The following is an 18,515-nucleotide window of genomic DNA, read 5'->3' as shown; positions in this document are numbered from 1 at the left end:
TCCTGCGACATGGGCAGTTTGTTTTCAAGAAGGCTCCATCTCCCCCTCTTGGCAGCTTGGTACACTCAACTTCCCTTTCTTCACCTGTGCGGCGATGAAGACCCAGATCTCTCATGCAGCTGATGTTCCAAAGGATCGCTTTAAGTGAGATTTCATCAATAAGGGCAACGCGTGTGGGGAACAGCCTATTGGGGTTGGAACCTCATGGGTGGAGTTGCACAGACCCAAATTCCCCCACTTTGGTGGGGCACACTGGGCAAGGGGCAGAGGGCTCACACAGGACTAGTGCTGTTCCCTGCCCAGAGTACCCACGGGACACTGGCACGTGAGGGGAGACACTCCAACCACACAGCAGGTGCCAACCTAGCCTGTGTCTGTATGGAGCACGGCATGGGAGGGCCATACGGATCTATGTGATTACTGCACATCGGGAAATTGCGAATCCAAAAAGATCGACTCGCAAAAAATCTTGTTGCCCAATGATCACGTCGATCACTATCTGCCAAACCCCTAACCACAACTTTTCTGTGTGTGCCGCCGAAAAGATGTGTGCCGCCAACTCTCCTGCACCCCTGCAGCGCCAGTTCCCTTCCACTAACGTGGGTCGAAGCTGGTGCAGACCTGCAACCATTTAATGGGTGACCTCAAAGGACAATTTTCACGAAAACTCCGAAATGGGCGGAAGTCCCATACACCCCACGCCTAAGGACAGAAGTCCCCATATACTATGAGGAATCTCCTGTGAAAATTGTCCTTTGAGGTCACCCATTAAATGGTACCAGAATAAGGATCAGCCTCCACACTGAAAAGGTGGATCCCAATAAGTGTTCATGTGTGTTAAAAACATTGTTTCAAATAACACTTCGGGAAAAACTTTGAAGTATAATTCATCGCCTCCCTGAATGTGATCCAGCAGACCCGCAACCCTCACTCCCCCTGTTTGGCATTGTGGGCTTCGATTCTTTGGTCAATGCCGAATGCGCTACAAAGGCGCATTCAGCTTTTTCCCCCGACCCTTTGGAGTAAACCCAGCCACACTCCTACTTGTGTAGACCGCACCAAAGTACCCCATGCCCTCTCCATGGAGCAATGGCACAGGAGGACAAAATCTCCTGACATGCACAAAACGCGCAATCATTCAGCTTTTATATTCTGTGCACAGGTGTGGGGAGCGACACAAAAAGAGGTGGCATCCAACCCCTACTTCTGCTTTCTGGAAACCAGCAGTAGAGGAGGGTGAAACATGAGGCATCGAAGTGAACTTGGTCTATCCCTTGCACAGGGATAACACTGGTCGGACAGACCCCTGCACCACACTTGGGAGAACCGAGGATGAAGGCTTGGGCCTACATGTGAGGATAGCATGTATGGCGGAGCCATGAAAAAAGCCCATAAAGGCAACTGAAAGGCTGCTGGGTAATGATATATATGGACAACCAAGCAGCCATGTTCTATGGGAATGGGAACAAGCAAACAGGCAGAAGATAGTTGGCCCTGTGCAAATTAGCCCAACCAAAATTCAATCCATGTGGCGAGCAAGGAAAATATCTGGGCATTTGCATTAAGTCAAATGTGCCGCGCAATGCACACAGAGGAACTTTGGATGGATCCGCTGGACGAGATATTTGCAACTGGGGGAGACACTACTGCTGGACCTATTTGCGATACAGTGGAACAGGAAATGTCTCCTATATTCAACTTGGAGACCTTTCCCTTGTCCTGCCTTTCCATATCCCTTCCATCTGCCGTGGGATGGACAAATGTTCTATGCTTTCCCACCTGTGCCCTTACTAACGAAGGTGTTGCACAAACTGAAACAGGTGAGGCACTGGTGCATGATTCTGATTGCCTCTTACTGGCCGCCATGGTCCTCCAACCTGGAGGCACTGGGATACGAGGCACCGATGGTATTGCAGCTGAGGCGTGACCTGCTACATACGTATACGTTAGGAATATCGGAGGTTAGCCGTGCCACAGTAGCAATGGCGGTTTGAGTTTGAGTTCAAACAAAGACTCTTAGATCACAAACGCAAGGCAATTATCCACCATTTAGGAGAGAAGCCAGTGCACAGAGCACTTCCCTTTTGAGCAAACCTCCCAATGCTAAAAATCCTTGCATTTAAATGTCAATCATCTCCTGGCCCTTCGTAGTGAGGGAGCAACATATTCAATTTTAAGGTCGCTTTGATTTGTGGTTCATTGAAGAGAGGGACACAAATTTATTGCTCACGTCCAAGCCTTTTGTGCCTTAGCGGGTATGATTTTTGGAGTATATGATAAGGGTTTATTCAGAAGTACCCCCCTGAAGAAGGCGGTTCCAAATATTGTATCTGCCGAAACACCTCAGAAAGAAGCACCCCCCCTCTTCCTGTAGCCCAACGTTGAGTGGAGTACTTGCCTACGCACCATTCAATATCTTGTGGTATGCATGTTAAGAGGGTATATAGACCCTGGTTACAATAAGCTAAAATAGTGGCAAGAAATGTGCAACAATGTAAAGTATGTGACACGCAAAGGTCTGGGGGTGTTCGGTGGACGGGGTAATTCAGCGGACCCATTAGTCCACCTTCAGAATCATACCATAAATTAATTGGTTCATTTTAGGATAATGTTTTTTGAAAATTGAAAAATTCAAAAGGGAAATGCTAATTCTTGAAAGTTGGTTTGAGAATAACATCATGTATTGAATCTTGTGCATGTATACGTGTTTGTTTGATATTTGCACTTCTGTATTTGTTGCCCAGGCACTTTTGCACATTTTGTAAGGGCATCTTTGCTTCCATTTGTATATGTTAGGGAGAATTCTCATAAATGGCTGATTTCCCTTACCTAAGGAGTCCCCCAGCAGCTTTGCTGGATTTCAAGGATTTATTTTTTTCACTTGGTAACAGTGTGAGCCTTTTTCCCCACTCTTACATGTGTTTTGCTGTGTTTATTTTCACTGTTTGTGTGATCTTGGGCACTGGAGCCTCATCTACTCCATGTGCACCACTTTTTGTGTGTGTTACACAGCACCTTCAGTGTAGTGACACAGGGTTATCTTTGAGACTTCCCACTGACTCAATTTTTCTGGGACTGACTACTGTCCCCCAGAAACAGGTAAAGTTGCCATTAACTTTATATAGTCACTTTCAACCACAGACCCAGTACACCCCATCTTCCATGGAGTATTGGAAAGGGTTAACTCCTATCCCTTTTTGTCTGTACCTCTTGGAGCCTTGTTTCGCTCCCTTAACATTAAGACTTGGCTGGTGGCAGTGGTATCTACCCTAACTTTCCGATTATATTATATAAACGTGGTATTGTTCCAGGCTATTATATTAGCCTCGAACATAAACCCGCTTGCCAAATACATTTTATTTTGGTTCCGGCTGGGTTTATTCACCATTTCCTTTTGTTAAAGTCTTTCTCGTGTTTTTCTCTGCACGCCAAACCAGGGATGACTCCTTTGTTCGCTGTCTTTTAGAGGGCTTCTGCACACAAGCCCTCCTTAAGGTGTGTGATAGTCTAGCGGGGCAGGGTGTGAGGGAGAGATCTTCGGACCCCTGCCATGGGTTGCCTTAGTAACCCAAGTCGCACTCTTGTCTGATTGGCTAAGGGGACTGGCCTTGCCAGGCCAGCCACCCTGCTGTGTGATTGACAGCCAGGCTGTATGAACAGGGGAAAACTGCTCTTCCAGTCCCAGAGACCTGCTTGTTATGCAGAGTCACCACTGGAACGAAAGAACCAACAAGGAACTCGAAGAAGAGGACCCCTACAACGACTGAACCGCCCGGTGAAGCCCTGCTACAAGTCTGAATCTCCAAATCCGACCACAGAGAAGATCCTCCAGGAAATTTCTTCCCTTGAGCTGGTGGGACCAACCAGTTTGGCCAAACTACAAGCCAGGACCTCTCCTCTGGTCGAATTCGCTGTACAGAGCTACAGTGTGCCGGATAGCCAGGAAGGTCGGACCCTGCTTGGGTTTTAAGGAGCGCACCTTTTATTTGTTGTTTTGCTCTGCTGCTGGCTTCTTTCCTGGGTGGCGCAGGACCCTCCAGTTTTCCTACTTCTGATCAGTTCAAAGGTCGCTTCAGGAACCGTGAGCCTGCAGGAACCGCCAGGAACGTCCGCCTCAGCTACAGCTCCCTCTCCGCTTTAAGGTACTGTGCAAATCCGGTTGTGCGTTTCGCTCAGCTGTGGTGAAAGTGTTTGAAATCTTTCTCCAATCTGAGGGCTTGTCCTTCTCTTTGAACTATCTTTTCTACCAACCAACCTCGTCCGGAATCTGTGCCACGAACTTTACCGCGAATTACCCTGAACCGTGTGATCTTGAGCAAAATACTTTTGACCTATTGACTTTGGTCCTAATCCTTTTCTAGCTGATCTCCTCACTGTAGTCTCTCTTGTTCAAATTGCTCAGAGTACTTGCCTGTTGGTGTTGCCTAATTTCTAATAACTTTGTCTTTCCCTCCCTTTTAAATTGCTGCAGTGCCATTTTGCTCCCACTTCATTTGTGAGCTTAACTTGTCTGGAATTTAAGGGAAGTGGTGTGGTGTATTTATGATTGTGATTTTCTTAACTTGCTTAGAAAGGTGAACTGTTATACAACTGATAAGTAAATAAATATATATTCTTTCACTTAGAAACCTTGAGTCAGTGTTTGCCTGAATCATAGTAATTGCTGTCCTTTGTGTAACTATTTGTACTGCTCACTTACTCTTGAGATAAGTCTGGCTGCTCCGCTACTGCTACCACTATAACTGTGTAGTATGGGCTTGCCGGAGTCATGTTTTTTTACCGGCACCTGGCTTTGGGGAATAAACAGCGGTCCCGGTAATTCCCCAAAGCCAGGCGCTGGTCAAAATTACTCCCGATTCCCATTCAAGTCCCATAGGACTTAATGGGAATGGGGAGGATGGATGCAACACTGTGTGCAACAATGCCGGTGCATCCGTCAAAGTCTGCGAGCAGGTGCGTTTCCGCCCGCCAGGTCAGACCTGGCGGGCGGATAGGCATCCGCTCGCAGAACTCGGAGTGTGCCGGTCTGGTAACAATGGTGCCGGTAGCTTACCAGAACTGTTGTTACCGGACCGGCATATCATAATGAGGCCCATTGACTTTAAAAAATATAAGGTTTAGTGATTAACTGCTAATCAATTCAATAAGGCAGTCTAATAAAATGTGGTTCATTGAGATTGAATGATCTTTGTTGGGAGCACTTTTGTTAATATTTAGACCTTCTACATCAGCGGGGGGGGGGGGTGGGAGGGGGTGGGGAGATTCTTCATTCAGACCTTCGCTTTCCCTAGCAGCATGGTACCTGAGATCTTAGTCTACGTTAACCTACGAGTGTCACAGCACAATATAGTAATCTTCAAGGCAGCAAGGAAAAGCACCACATGTTCACAGTATGCAACCAAGTGGACACGTTTCTATCACTGGTGTCTGGATGGTGGGAGAAACCCCTTCAAGGCAAAACTAAATGATGTGATTTTCGTTCATCACCCAGTTAGCAGAGTCTCGTGTGTCGGTCGGCTCATGTAGAACTTACTTGACGGGTGTAGGGGCATATGTAAACTCAGATTCCATCACTACTACACTAGCAATACAGAAGTGAAAGACATTTTAACGGGCTGTTAAGACCACACCCTCCACGGAGGAGGCCTCATGCTCCCGGTGATCTAAACATAGTGCTAGCGCCTATGATGCAGAAACCCCTTGAAGCAATGGTCACAATAGAGTTGAGCTGGATAAGCCTCAACACAGCTTTTCGGGTAGGCACTTCAGCTCGCCAGATATGAGAATTGCAGCCTTTACATTTAGAGGAACGCATATCTAGTTTTCCACAAGGATAAGGTGGTCCTGCGAACGCCCACATTCCTACTAAAGATAGTGGGGCTCATTATGAGTCCGGCGGTAGCTGTGCGGGTAAAACTGACAGGCTACTGCCAGACCCGTAGGGATTTACCGGCTCTGGACTTACCAGGGCATTACAGCTCCAGCGGTCGGTAATTCCGGAGACGGCTTTCCGTTACTCCCCATTCCCATAGAGCCCCATGTGGTAATGGTGCCGGTGTTTGCACGTCCGTGTGCGGCTGGTGGCGTTACGCCCGCCAGATCAGACCTGGCGGGTGTAACACCCACACGGCCACATAACTCAGAGTTAGCTGGTCCAGAAAACAGTGCTGGTACGGTTTTACCAGCACTGTTAAATCCAGACCGGCTAACTCGTGAAAAGAAGACACTGGACCTCATTACATCAATGAGGAACTATCTTAGTCTGTTTGTTTTTAAGGACCCAAAAACAGAAGCAGAAAGAACACTGCCCACAACGTGGCCAGCGTATTCAAATTCTACCTGGAATGTACAAAAGTGACAAGAAAGACTACACACCTTTCTCTAATGTTTGGAGGGACAGCAGAGGGTAAGCCTGCATTGAAGACAACGATTGTCCATTGGTTGGTTGCAGCAATTGTAGGGGCTGTCAAGAGATGCACACGGCACCCTTGGTAGGTTTGAATGCGGTAGGTTTGGGTGCTGCTACGCTGATATAAAGGGACAGACAAGTACATAGAGCAGGAGGGTAAACAAGAAGGAAGAATAGACAAGTAATATAATAACAATGGAACAGGAAGAAAAGGCAGACCGCGATGGTGAACAGGAAAGTATGGGAATTATGTACTGGACAAACAATGAGGAATCTCATGAAGGGTGTATAAAGTCAGACTTGAGACTACCTACAGAAGCTCAGGGCAAGTTACAAGCACCTCACCCTACAAGCCCATGGGAGGGAGCAGCACAAGGGGCTTTCTTTTATCTGGAGCCTAAGGCACAAACAAGGAGTGTACTTACAGGAGACAAGCATGTGTGTGTCCAGCAGAAACATGCAGTTGATGCCTTCTGTGGGAAGAGAGAGCAACTCACTGTTAGATGAAATACACTACTGACTACAGGTAGGACGAGACAAAAGCAAAGGCAGCGATTGCCTCCTAAGGTATAGGAGCCGATATCTGTACAAAGGAATACACAGAGGCACATGTGCGGACGTCATAAAAGACTGACCAAGCACTAAGAGCCTCGAAAGGGAAACAAGAATTCACAACAGGAAATGTAGAAAATGATAGCATGGAACTGGTACAAGGTAGCCGAGGAAAGAAAATGGCACAAGGTAAGAAAGGCAAGAAACTGATACAAGGTAGCAAAGTCAAGGTATTGGTACAAGGTATCAGTTCTAGCCCTGTGTCTCCAGCCTGCTTTTTTTGTCTAGATTCTGAGGCAAAAGGTACAAACAGAAGCAAGGGAAGCAGAGTCTGACTAAGCAGGGTAAAGCTTAAGACTAAATAGACATGAAAGAGCAAGAGAAGGCAAAGCAGGGAACAGCAAAGGAGAGTGATGGGCATCTGTGCAAGCAACAAAGGCTGGAAGACTCGGGGACATGGCACAAAAAGCAAGGGCTGGGAGATGCACACAATCATCACAAGAAACGGGCAAATGGCTGCAGGGATGCAGCACAAAGGGAAGAAGAAAACACATTGGCAGCAGACAGAGAGGGGAGGACCGAGTGAGCAGGGCAGGGCTGTGGAAATTGATTCCTTCTCCTGTGTTGCCTTGCTTCAGTCACAGGCAACACACGCGGCAGAATGGTCAGCAAGACAAAGAATGAGAACAAATGGATCTCAGCTGCACACGTTTCAGAAGTCAATGCAAGGACATGGAGTTTTAGGGTGTGGCAGCTTCTAAGCAGTGCTAGCACTAGCAGAGAAGAAAGCTGGGTTGTAGCTATATAATTGGGATGCACACAAGCAGTCAAAGGTATGATTAATGGAAATCCCTGGCGTGGAATTTGGGAGAATATCCAATGCTGACAAACCCCAGGAGTTTATGTATAAAAACAAAAACACAATAATAGCTGTGGCGTTTTGAGTGCTGCAGTCCATTGACATTTGTCTGCCTCCTTTCAGTCACACCAAAACCAGGGTGCACACAACTCAGAGTCCAAAAGATTTTCTGGATTTGTGTGCCAAGTTTTACAAACATCTTGCAGGCACATTATGGGCATTGTAGTCCATGTTTCTGGAAATGCAGATTTGGGCAAGGAAATATTAAATAGTGATTCAGGGTCTTCTCTGGTGATGGTTGACAAATCCCCAAAGGTCTGCAGACAGCACCACCCAGAGGCAAAGATGTAAAGACCTACAACAGTAGTGGGAAGAGGACACCAGAGGGGGAACACACTTATCTGCGAAGGGCAAAATCTGCCTCAATTGCATTCCAGAGGCATGTTCCATTGGCCGGCATATGAGAGACAGCAATGTGGGCAAACATTATTCATTGTCCAAAAGCCACATCTCTCAATGAGGCTGTATCCAAGGATGCCCAGGTACCTTTTTTCGTAAAGCAAAAGTGGGGGAAATCTCCTCCCAATTATTGGGGATGCTTCGAAAACTCCCATCAGTCTGGAGGAAAGTGGATGGAAAGGTATGAAAAGGTTACTCACCATAGTGACAACTGTACTCTTAGTCCCAAGTCCTCAATAGCAGGGAAGGTGGGAGGGCGTATAAAGTTACCAAGCCTGACTTCTAAAAGGGACTGACTGTTGGGCGGAGTGCGTGAGGGTAGGCCGTGTGGGGGCTTGGCTTGAGCGACAAAGTTCTAGAAAATGCTGCAACAGGCTACGTGCCCATCTCCATTCTGTGCGACATGGCATCAATATGGAGGAAAGGGGACTATGGACTATGAGTACAGCTGTCATTGTGTTGGGTAACCTTTTCAATTCCATACATGGGTAATGCTGAAGTTGGTCACAAAAAGCCATTTGGCGTGCATCAGTGAAATGAAATGTGTATCCTCTACCACTGTAGGGCCTGAAACCTGCACAGTGTGTTCAGAAAGAGGCTATGCCATTGCCATACACTGCCTTCTATTACACTCAACAAATAACATGCCTTGATTTTTTCAAGATTTGTGGATATGAAATAGAATTGTTCAATAAATGTGGCAATGTGTAAACAACCTATTAATACATGAAGTTGTTATGGACTAGTCAGTCGCTTTGAGAAATTGCTCAGTTATTACATCGAGCCGTTCTGGAAACTTCCATTCCTAGGGTAAACCGGTGCATTGGGGCAAAGCATTTATATGGATGCTTTACCATCAAACATGTCCAGGGAGGTCGACATACTGATGAAACCCTCTGTTGCTTCCACTGATCCCCAGAATCTACGTACCACAAGACTCAAGAGACCTGTGGTCTACAGATAGGAATTGTGTTTACATTTCTTTCTTGTCCACTCCGCAGCCTTAGCATGCGCATTGTTGGCAGCAGTCTTCCATAGTGTCTGCCATGAAGGCAATTTAACCCATTAATTTTTGTACCTGATGACGTTCTGTCGTGAAGAGGTAATAACACATCATATATACAATAATCAGTTTGTGAATAAAAAAACATTTCATTATTATGTAAAATGTCACAAACAGTACTTCATCCGGTCAAAGATAATTGATAGAATTTGCACTATTGCATAATTTTGCACATATTTTTAGTTACATTTACAATTCATTAGAACCTTCCGGGTCCATATTCAAGTGAACCAGAGACTTCTAGCCTTTTAAGATGAGTAGCAATACCCTGGAGATGGATGGGGATGCAGATTTTAAACAAACATCAATAATTCAGATGACATAAATAGCTTGGCAAAATGTTTGTCTGTTTTAATGTAAGTAACTAAAACAGGGAGTACAACGAACATCAGCAATCGCTCGATACTTAACTCTCAACTCATTTAAGAAAAAACAATATTCTTATAGACCAAATGTGTCACTACTGACGTGTAGACCTGCGTCATTACTAACGTCATCCTACGTGGCAAACTTCTAAAACCTATATGGAAGCAGGATTGGCTCTAAGTAAACTACTAAGTATAGGTGTAATATCTGTATAAAGTAACAAAGAGAAATAATTGGATAGTCAACAACAGGTGGGGCAACTAAGCCCTCCCCTCAAGATGGCCACTATGAATGTCACTAAATGTACGACGTCCTATTGGCTACACAAACTATAGGACCCCAACTACGTGGTGCTCTACAATTGGTTGGCTTCTAACCCCATCAATAACTTTCCACCTAGGTGAGCAGCATGCAGACTGAGCAACCAGGTGCGGGTGAGCTTGTCTTGCTACCAGCTTCCTTCCTACCAATTGAATGAATATCTTCTTCATCACCTCAATGTTTCAGTGGCAAATAGTGTTCGAAGTTGGCCTTGAGTCTGTACTGTTCTCTGGGATTTTTTAAGGAGTATGGGTACTGTCTGGCTTCCGTGCGTGGGTGTGATCTCCTCGTGCATCCAACTGTCTTCCTTCACGTGACTGGACACCATGAATTGAGCCTTTTCTTGTATTTGATTTTATTCCCCAATAGTCCTCTGATGTCTGTTGTTTTCACTTGACCTTCTTCATCAGGAGCTTCTGTTCTTTCACGTTAACTGTATCTAATGTCAGCCAATTTTAGTTCTGATAAGACCTTGGCTCTTTGGCTCATCCAACTACATAGCTGAAATATAATCTGTTTAATTCAATTGCTTTTGTAACTGTGACACTGAATTTGAGGCCTTCCTTGTTGCTCAAGATTGCTATATACGTAGTGGAACCTTTATTCTTTATTGAACCCATATGTATCTATGAGGTATTTATGTATATGATGGCGCTTGCCGCTATCTATTCACTATAAGCATTTGGCTAGCTTCATGATTGCTTTGCTGCTTGCGTTTCATTGCATCTGTACACGTTTAAACTAAGTATCAGGGGCCGTTGCACAACGGCCCAAGAAGGCAGAGTTGTAGTATGGCTGTCAGGAAAGGGTGCTGGTACGGTGCTACCGGCACCCTTATTTCCAGGCCGCCACACTTGTAATGAAGCCCAGTGTTTTACATCCATGAAGCCCCCTAGTTCTGACCCATACAGGGCCGGGGGGCCTAGCTTGTAATTAGTTAGCCTCTGGTGATGCGCCTTCAGCTCCGTTATCATATTCATGTGAGAACCTGGCAATAACCCCAAAATATCCTGTATGGGTAGTGCTAGCTTCCTCCACCTGGTTGCTCCAGTTCCCCTTACTTGAGAATGTTATGCCCAGGTAGTCGTAGGTAAAAACTTCCTTGATAATAGGTAAGGCGAGCTTCACTCGGTTCTTTCTTTTCCCCACAAAAGCCATGCATTTTGTTTTATTTTAGTTAATGCTCATCCTATTTAATGAGTTCTGCACAGATAATGGCCCGAATTGTTTTTTCTGCTGCTCTTACGGGGAATGAAAACTGCATTGTCCGCAAATAATAGGAGTGGGAATTTATACCCCCAAAGGTGGTGCACCCGTATCAGCCGACAGGATTTTCCCTATGACCCCATTAATGAATAAGCAAAAGAGGCTTGGTGCAGGCACGCAGCCCTGCCACACTCTCTTCTGCACTTTAAAAGGTTGAGTTATCTCCACAAATTTGCAGAAAGCTACACTGCTATTATATGTGAACCATGGCGCGGTAGTCAGACAGTGCATTAGGTGGGAAATATTTAGGAGGCTTAGTGTTTCGCAGTGTTAAAATCTTGGGTAACAATCAAAAACTTTTTGGAGTTTGAGGAATAATACATCAAGGGCCCGATTCATGGAACTTTTAGCGCGGTGCAAAGTCACTTTGCATCTGTGTAAATTCACTTTGCACCGCTCTGTGAATCAAGGTATTTTTGCAGTGCAAAGTATGTTTCTTGGCAGTGCAAAGTGACTTTTACTGCGCTAAAAGTTCCATGAATCTATCCTAAAAGGTCACCTTGCTGAGTGATACATATTTCTCGACAATTATGAATGGTCTGAAGCTCCGACCAGTGGTGTTTAGGCCTGACATAAACCACCTGCAAGCCAGGTTCCTAAGATCATTTTCTTCACCCCATGCCCTTAGGTGGCCTAGGATGGTCCTTGTGAAGATTGTGCCCCCCGCATCCAGAAGGGAAATTGGAACTAGTCTACCCATCATGTAGTTTTACTTCCTTTCCTAATCCTGTGGTAAATCTGCTGGAATACCACCCAATGGAATTACCGTTACGCCACACTGTCCGGCAGATTTATTGTTGGGGTACAAGTGCTGGTGGCTGTGTTAGTCCCCATTCATTTGGAGTCCTTAGGACTCATTGACGATTTTGGCAGAATTACCACAGCATTAATTCCACCAGAGATAATCCCGCCGTTTTTGCTGATTTTTCAGTAGAAAGTGGGAGGATTTACCTTCAGCATGATGCTAGCGGTAAGTCCCCCACTCCAAGACCAAACTCGCAGTATAGCGGAGGGAAAAGTGGAAGTAATTCCGTTACCACCACTTTTTTCCCACACCACCATACTCAGACAAAGCCCTGCTTCCCCCTCGTAATGATCTGGTCGTTAAAAGGCTTGGGGGCTCAAAAATAACTTTCTAAAATGGCATTGAGTATGCTGGTAACGTTCCATGGTAAATCACTGGGAGAACTGCCTCTAGGCTGCATTCTGTCACTGTTTTGGCTCTGCTTTGCCCTTAGAAGAGAGGTGGCCAGCCATGCGCAAATCAGCCCGACCCCGCTACAGAAAGAATAGTCCAGACCGACCCCAGCTGCATCTTTTTTGTCTTTAGGGGAATTGATTTATTTATGATAATGTTATGCTTAGTGTCACTCTTCCTGCAAACACAGCCCTTCATTTAGGAATATTTTCCCAAGGGACACTCCGAAGATATTACCAAAATTTACTCTTCTGACATCAGCTGTGCCAGTTGTGGTTTTCTTTGGCCTTTACAATGATAGCTTTTAATGAATTAATGATGGCTGAATCTATGTGGTTTCCTAGCAGCAATTTGCTCAAATGTTTTTTACCACATTTTACTGTAACAAAATACGGAGGAAGTCTCTCTGCAGCCTCCCCCACCCCCTCTTGCCTTTCTAAATACCTAAACCCAACCCCCCACATACATATTGTGGTACCATGTGTTAAAACGCTTTTGAGCAAACTGGCCTGAATGGAAATGGGTTAGTTCCTGATCGCTAGTATATACGATTACGGTTCCTAGTGATTGTTTTGAATGGCAAAGTTTCGATGGCACAGTTTTGAAAATAAATGCATTGAAAAAATGCATTTTTTAATAAAGTTTCTTTAATGTGGGAGGCGGTGGGGGTCGTCCCCCCAACACTCGTTTTTACCCCTTAAAACCCATTATAGTAAAAAAAAACTTTACCTACAAAAATGCATTTTTTCGATGCATTTTTTTTCGAAACTTTGGCATTCAAAACTATATATTCGAAGCTATGCCTGGATACCACGATTACTATTATAAATACATATAGTTGACTAAGGGTTAGTGTGTCACTGCCCCCTCACGATTCTACAAAAGAAATTGATTAACCCACTTGTATAGAGTAGCTCCATGCATGCAATTGACTCAATATGCCTTCGGCTTCAAGGAGTTGGTGCATGGAGTTTGCGCAGTTGGGTTCTGGGTTTCTAGCTGAGGGTAGGTGGTTGGTTCCATTGAGAATGCTCATACATTTGGGTTGTGAATCAGGCCCCTCCTGTGGTGCACTGGGATGATATGAGGTTGATTTTGTCTGGAGTCGGAGGAGTGGCGTTTCATGTTTTGTTTCATTATGTTGAGGGTGTTTTAGACCTTTTCTGTGTTCAAAAATCTGTTCTGTGAACAGCATTGCCTTTGCAGAGCTGGCAAAGGAAAATCCCCCAGGTGGATACCCTCTGAATGTAGATCAGCCTGTCAGTGGGCTGGTAGGCACTGGATGTACACATGGCACAGTGAAGTTGCTGGCAGGGTCCTCCGGCTTGCTTTTTCCTGGCAGGCAGTGCAGGCCATTGACACTGTGGTGATGTGTTGTTGGCGTTTGGAAGGGGTTAAGGAGGTTGTTTGGCTGCACATGGCCAGTAACCCTCCAGGCAATAAGGCCTCCCACCGGACACAGCACAGGGAATGCCATGCTTCACATCCTGGACAACCTCCACAACATCACTGACAAAGGACAAACACCACTTCTCATATTCCTCAACCTCTCTGAAGCCTTCCACACCATTCTACTCCACAGGATGAAACTCTAAGGCACTGTTCTTGACGAGTTTACTTCCTTCCTCACTGACAGAACACACTTGTTCTCCATGCCCCCTGTCTATCAAACCCCATCCAGTCAAATGGTGGGTACCACAAGGATCCTCCCTATTGCCCCACCTCTTCAATCTATATGTTGAATCCCTCTGACAGAAACGTAGTAACCACTACATCCACTTTCACCATTATGCAGATGGCACATGAATATACGTTAAAATCTCCACCCCATCGCAACTTCACCCCCTCAAGACACTGAGGATCTCGTGGCCATCCCGGTGGTGATGGTGGAGAGACAACCTCCACCCATTTGAAATGGAATACCTCCCCATAAGTCCCTGGGCACAAACCCACCCTTGCCTCCTTGATCAAATAACTCACCATGAATAACCCACACATATACCTCTCCACACCAGTCAAGTCCCTAGGCTTCACCATCAACCCGCTCAGCTATCCTCCACACACTGTAAAGCTGGCATCTCCAAAACATGCAACCTATAGCTACACCTCCTATGCAAGATAAGATACATTCCTCCCTATGACAAGTCCTGTACCTCAGTGCTTGCACTAGTTCCGTTCAGTTGGGAATAGCATTGCTATAATCCAGCTTGGACTCCCCAACAACACTCTCGCAGCATGTCTCATTCAGAACTTATCACAACACTCATACATAGCCAGCAGAGGTGGGAGACTGCTGGCGTTAATACTACCCCCAAGAAAATCACTTTCTAAGGACTCTGACGACATTTCATCATATACAATGGGCCTCATTACAAGTTTGCCGGTCCAGTAACTACGGTACTGGCAAGGTTCGGATCTGGCGGGCGTAACAACACCCGCGAGCAGAGCATGTCGGATGCACCAGCACCATTCTGAATGGTGCCGGTGCATCCGACCTCCCCATTCCCATTGAGCCCTGTGGGGCTCGAATGGGAAGTAAAAGTTTCCAGCCCCTGGCAATGGGGAAATACAGGGCCATTACAACCCTGGCGGACCCTGTATATCCCCATTGCCAGGGGCCGAAAAAATGTGCAAGTTTGGGGGCAGCCTGCCGGTAATACCGGCAAGGCTACCGCCAAACTTGTAATGAGCCCAATGTCATCCATTTAAATATCCAATGCCACTTTCACAAGAAACTGAAACCCATCACCCAGAGAAATGCCAGACAAGCCGACCATAATATTCTGCACATTCCTTTCTGCAAGCTAACCTGCACCCAAAAACAAGCCTTCATCCGATGGGCTCCTAGAACCTGCAATACACTCTCGCCTCACCTCTGTAATGTAGATTCCAACATCACCTTCCTCAAAAGCCTCAAAACCTACCTCTTTCCCCACACCTAACTAGGCAGATCACCTCCCATGTTATGCTTTGCCTATCCGCATCTTCCAATCTTATTCTAAAAACATTTTAACTTCTTTTTCACCTCTTCCCCTTCAAACATCGTAAGGCGCTTGAGGCACGCTTTGTAGGGCCGGCACTGAATGCAAGTTTAAAATAAATAAATATATTAAAATGCCTTTGAGGGCCACTGTATGATGGACCACTGTATGATGTTTTAGCGGTCTGGTGATTGGCTCAATTAGATGGGCCTTGCTTTCCTTGTCTGACATTATTATCTGTGATTCCTTTTAGTGTTCTTTTGAAAAAGTGTGGTGAGATGTGTATGCCACTCAACACTGGTGTGATTCTGAGATGATTTATTTTTTCTGTTCTAGGTAACGGCACCTGCGTCACATTGAACATCACTCGCCCGTCAATCAGCCTGCAGTCAGCTGTGTTCCTCTGCACAATTTAAGGTTGCTGCTAAATCCGTTTCTAGCCCTCCTCCATAACTTTCTACGCTCCGCAGAGAAATACACCAATATGCCAAACTGATGCCATTGGAGTGAGGTGGCTCTGCTAGTGACTACTTGCATTCCAGTTATCACTGTCATAAGTTCACCCCTTGTACTGTCACGTATCCTGGACAACAGCTGGTTGACAAGGTGCCCTTTTGCAGTGGTTATATAGCGACCTGGTATTGGAAGATCTGTGACGAATATTGCTGCATCTGGGATCATTATCAATTTACTTTACTATCTGGAGAGTAGCTCTGTTTCACCGTTCCTGATTTCCCAGCACGCTGTAGATTGTAACAACTGAGAAGATGGAGGCCAAGATGGAGAAAGATCAGGAAAAAGAAACTCCAAAAGTCACTTCCGAGCTGCTCAAGTCAAGGTCAGGCGAGTTCGACTTGGAGTCGATCCTCTTCCTGAAACTCCGCCGTCTGGCCATTTATGATCTGGGCTGCATTGGTGAGTGTCTTAACCTGGAACGCTTAGACTTGTCCAACAACAACCTTACCCACCTTGGGCCCCTGGCATCATTGAAACAGCTGGCAGTACTCAACTTGTCTGCCAACCGGGTCTCCTCCCTGGAGCCTCTGGGCTCCTGTGATGGCTTGCAGAGCCTGAATGTGGCTGGCAACCTTCTGATCAGTGTTGATAGTCTGCAGTGCCTGGTGGGGCTGAGGAAGTTGGAGAGCCTGCGCTTAAGGGACCCAGTTAGTAACCTCAGCAACCCTATGTGCACCACTGGTGCTTACCGTGCCACGATCCTGGATGTGCTGCCTACGGTAAAGGTGATTGATGGGGAAAGGATCAACGGCCAAGGGAGTGATCTCTACCAGCTCTGCAAAGACATTGACAGTTCCCTAAAGAGGTTTCTGAGCAACGGTCCTGCAGAAATGAACGGAGGGGCCAAGCCATGGCTAGAAGAGGGCTACTGGGACCTGAAGCCTGCCCAGAGTACAATCATTGAGGAGGCCTACAAACAGTTCAATGATGTGCTGCAGGAGTGCAAGGAGCTCAGCAAGAGGGCTGACGATACCATTGAACAGGCCGAGAGGGCACTGGACATCAGGAATGACCCTGACTCGTACGTCTTCTGAGAGCCCGGAGCCACAGGGAAAGAGCGAACTCCACAGCATCCTGCATCACAAGGGGGCCCGCAAATCTCCAGCCACCCTATGCTGGGCAGTGCCTCGCCAGTGTGATGTCTGTACATTGAACAAACTTTCAGTGTCCATTCGTGTTTGGGAAAAGTGCCAAAGCCTGCTTCGATGTGCCACTCCCTCATTGTATGGTGTCCCCTACGTTGTAATGCATGCTCTTCTATTCTACCTCTGTTCACAAGACCAAGAGGCGCAACACGAGCGTGTTGCTCGTCCTTGTTTTCGTCGTTTAATAAATGTAGCTAGAATGTGGTATTGTTTGTTGTGTTATTTGTTATTCATTGTTGAGTGAGTGACCTGTGAATGTGATGTCTATGTGCCAACTGGGAATCAGACCAGCTACACAAACATCTTCCAGCGAACCAGGTCAACCTAGTTGTGGAGCCATGATTTTCTACACTCAATTTCTGACCCTCCTGGTGGGATGAACTACTTACAACTTCCATGTTCCTTTGCCACTCAATATGCTGTTTCAAGCTGATGGGAGTTGAAGTCCAAAACGTTAGGTGGGCCACAAATTGACTAACCTGGGATTGTTCCTTGCTGACTTCAAAGGGGAAAAGCTCCTCTAAATGTTCAGATAAAGCACTGAAGAACATGTTAAGTGATCAGAAATTAATTCTTCTCCAATCCTTCATAAATATGTATTCCTTTTGTGTTAACCTGATCTTTTAGAAAAGAAATATTATCATATACCAACTTCTACAAACGTTCTTAACTCATTGTTTGTAATGCTGCACCGTTTTCGGTCAAAAGTTATAAACAGCTGATTTATTTGGTCTTCAAGGGTACTTGGAATTTTAACATTTTGGGCAATTCTACACATTTCTGTTCTGTAAACCATCACTTTCAAAATTAATTAAAATATGTATTTGTCTTCCAATTTGCGGGCATTTAAAAACATGGGCCATTATGGCATGACTTCTAAAGCTACCACGATGTCCTACCCACTGCGCTGTGACAGAAGCAAAACAGCAACACCATGGGATCAGCTTCTCTCCACCTTCTTTGTAACATGGTGCCAGGTGCTGCGTAGAGGTTGGTGAGTGCCCAATAAAGTATCCCATGAACTTTTGTGGTTGGCAACTTTGGTTGGGCTTTCAGGCCCTCAGGTCCCACGCTAGACACAGCATTTTTCTAAGTCCAGCTGAAGTTGGGAGTGGGACATGCTTTTTGTTAACCGTCACCCAAACCACGTTAGACCTATGTGAGGAACTCGTGGTGGCAACAAGTTAGACAGACACAAGTGATCACAGTTCAAGAGTGTTTAGTGAACAATGAATATTGTATGCAGGTTGGAAAACGCCTAATCTAAACCTATGTCTAATATGGGAGCAAGCGTCGACCATCAAATGAAAAATAAGGCAGTCCTAGTGGCTATGTGTCAAAATAAAAAGGGGCCTAAACTAAGAAACCTATTGCCAAACC

General features: G+C 45.8%; 1 protein-coding gene across 6 annotated transcripts in view; it reads left to right on the top strand.

The window, feature by feature from the left end:
* Nucleotides 1-17,339, top strand: part of LRRC61 (leucine rich repeat containing 61) — a 133,628-nt gene extending 116,289 nt beyond the window's left edge. For all 6 annotated transcript variants that reach the window (XM_069645913.1, XM_069645912.1, XM_069645910.1 and 3 more), the window contains one exon: nucleotides 15,811-17,339. In XM_069645913.1, coding sequence (XP_069502014.1) covers nucleotides 16,242-17,024 — 783 coding nt within the window. In that variant the 5' untranslated portion in view covers nucleotides 15,811-16,241 and the 3' untranslated portion in view covers nucleotides 17,025-17,339. The remainder of the gene's footprint in view (nucleotides 1-15,810) is intronic.
* The last annotated feature ends 1,176 nt before the right edge of the window (nucleotides 17,340-18,515 follow it).

The sequence above is a fragment of the Ambystoma mexicanum genome, chromosome 2p, assembly GCF_040938575.1.
Source record: "Ambystoma mexicanum isolate Mex_15411 chromosome 2p, UKY_AmexF1_1, whole genome shotgun sequence".
Classification (NCBI taxonomy): Eukaryota; Metazoa; Chordata; class Amphibia; order Caudata; family Ambystomatidae; genus Ambystoma; species Ambystoma mexicanum.
The sequence above is the reverse complement of the archived record's forward strand: the minus strand, read 5'-3'. Positions and strand labels throughout refer to the sequence as shown.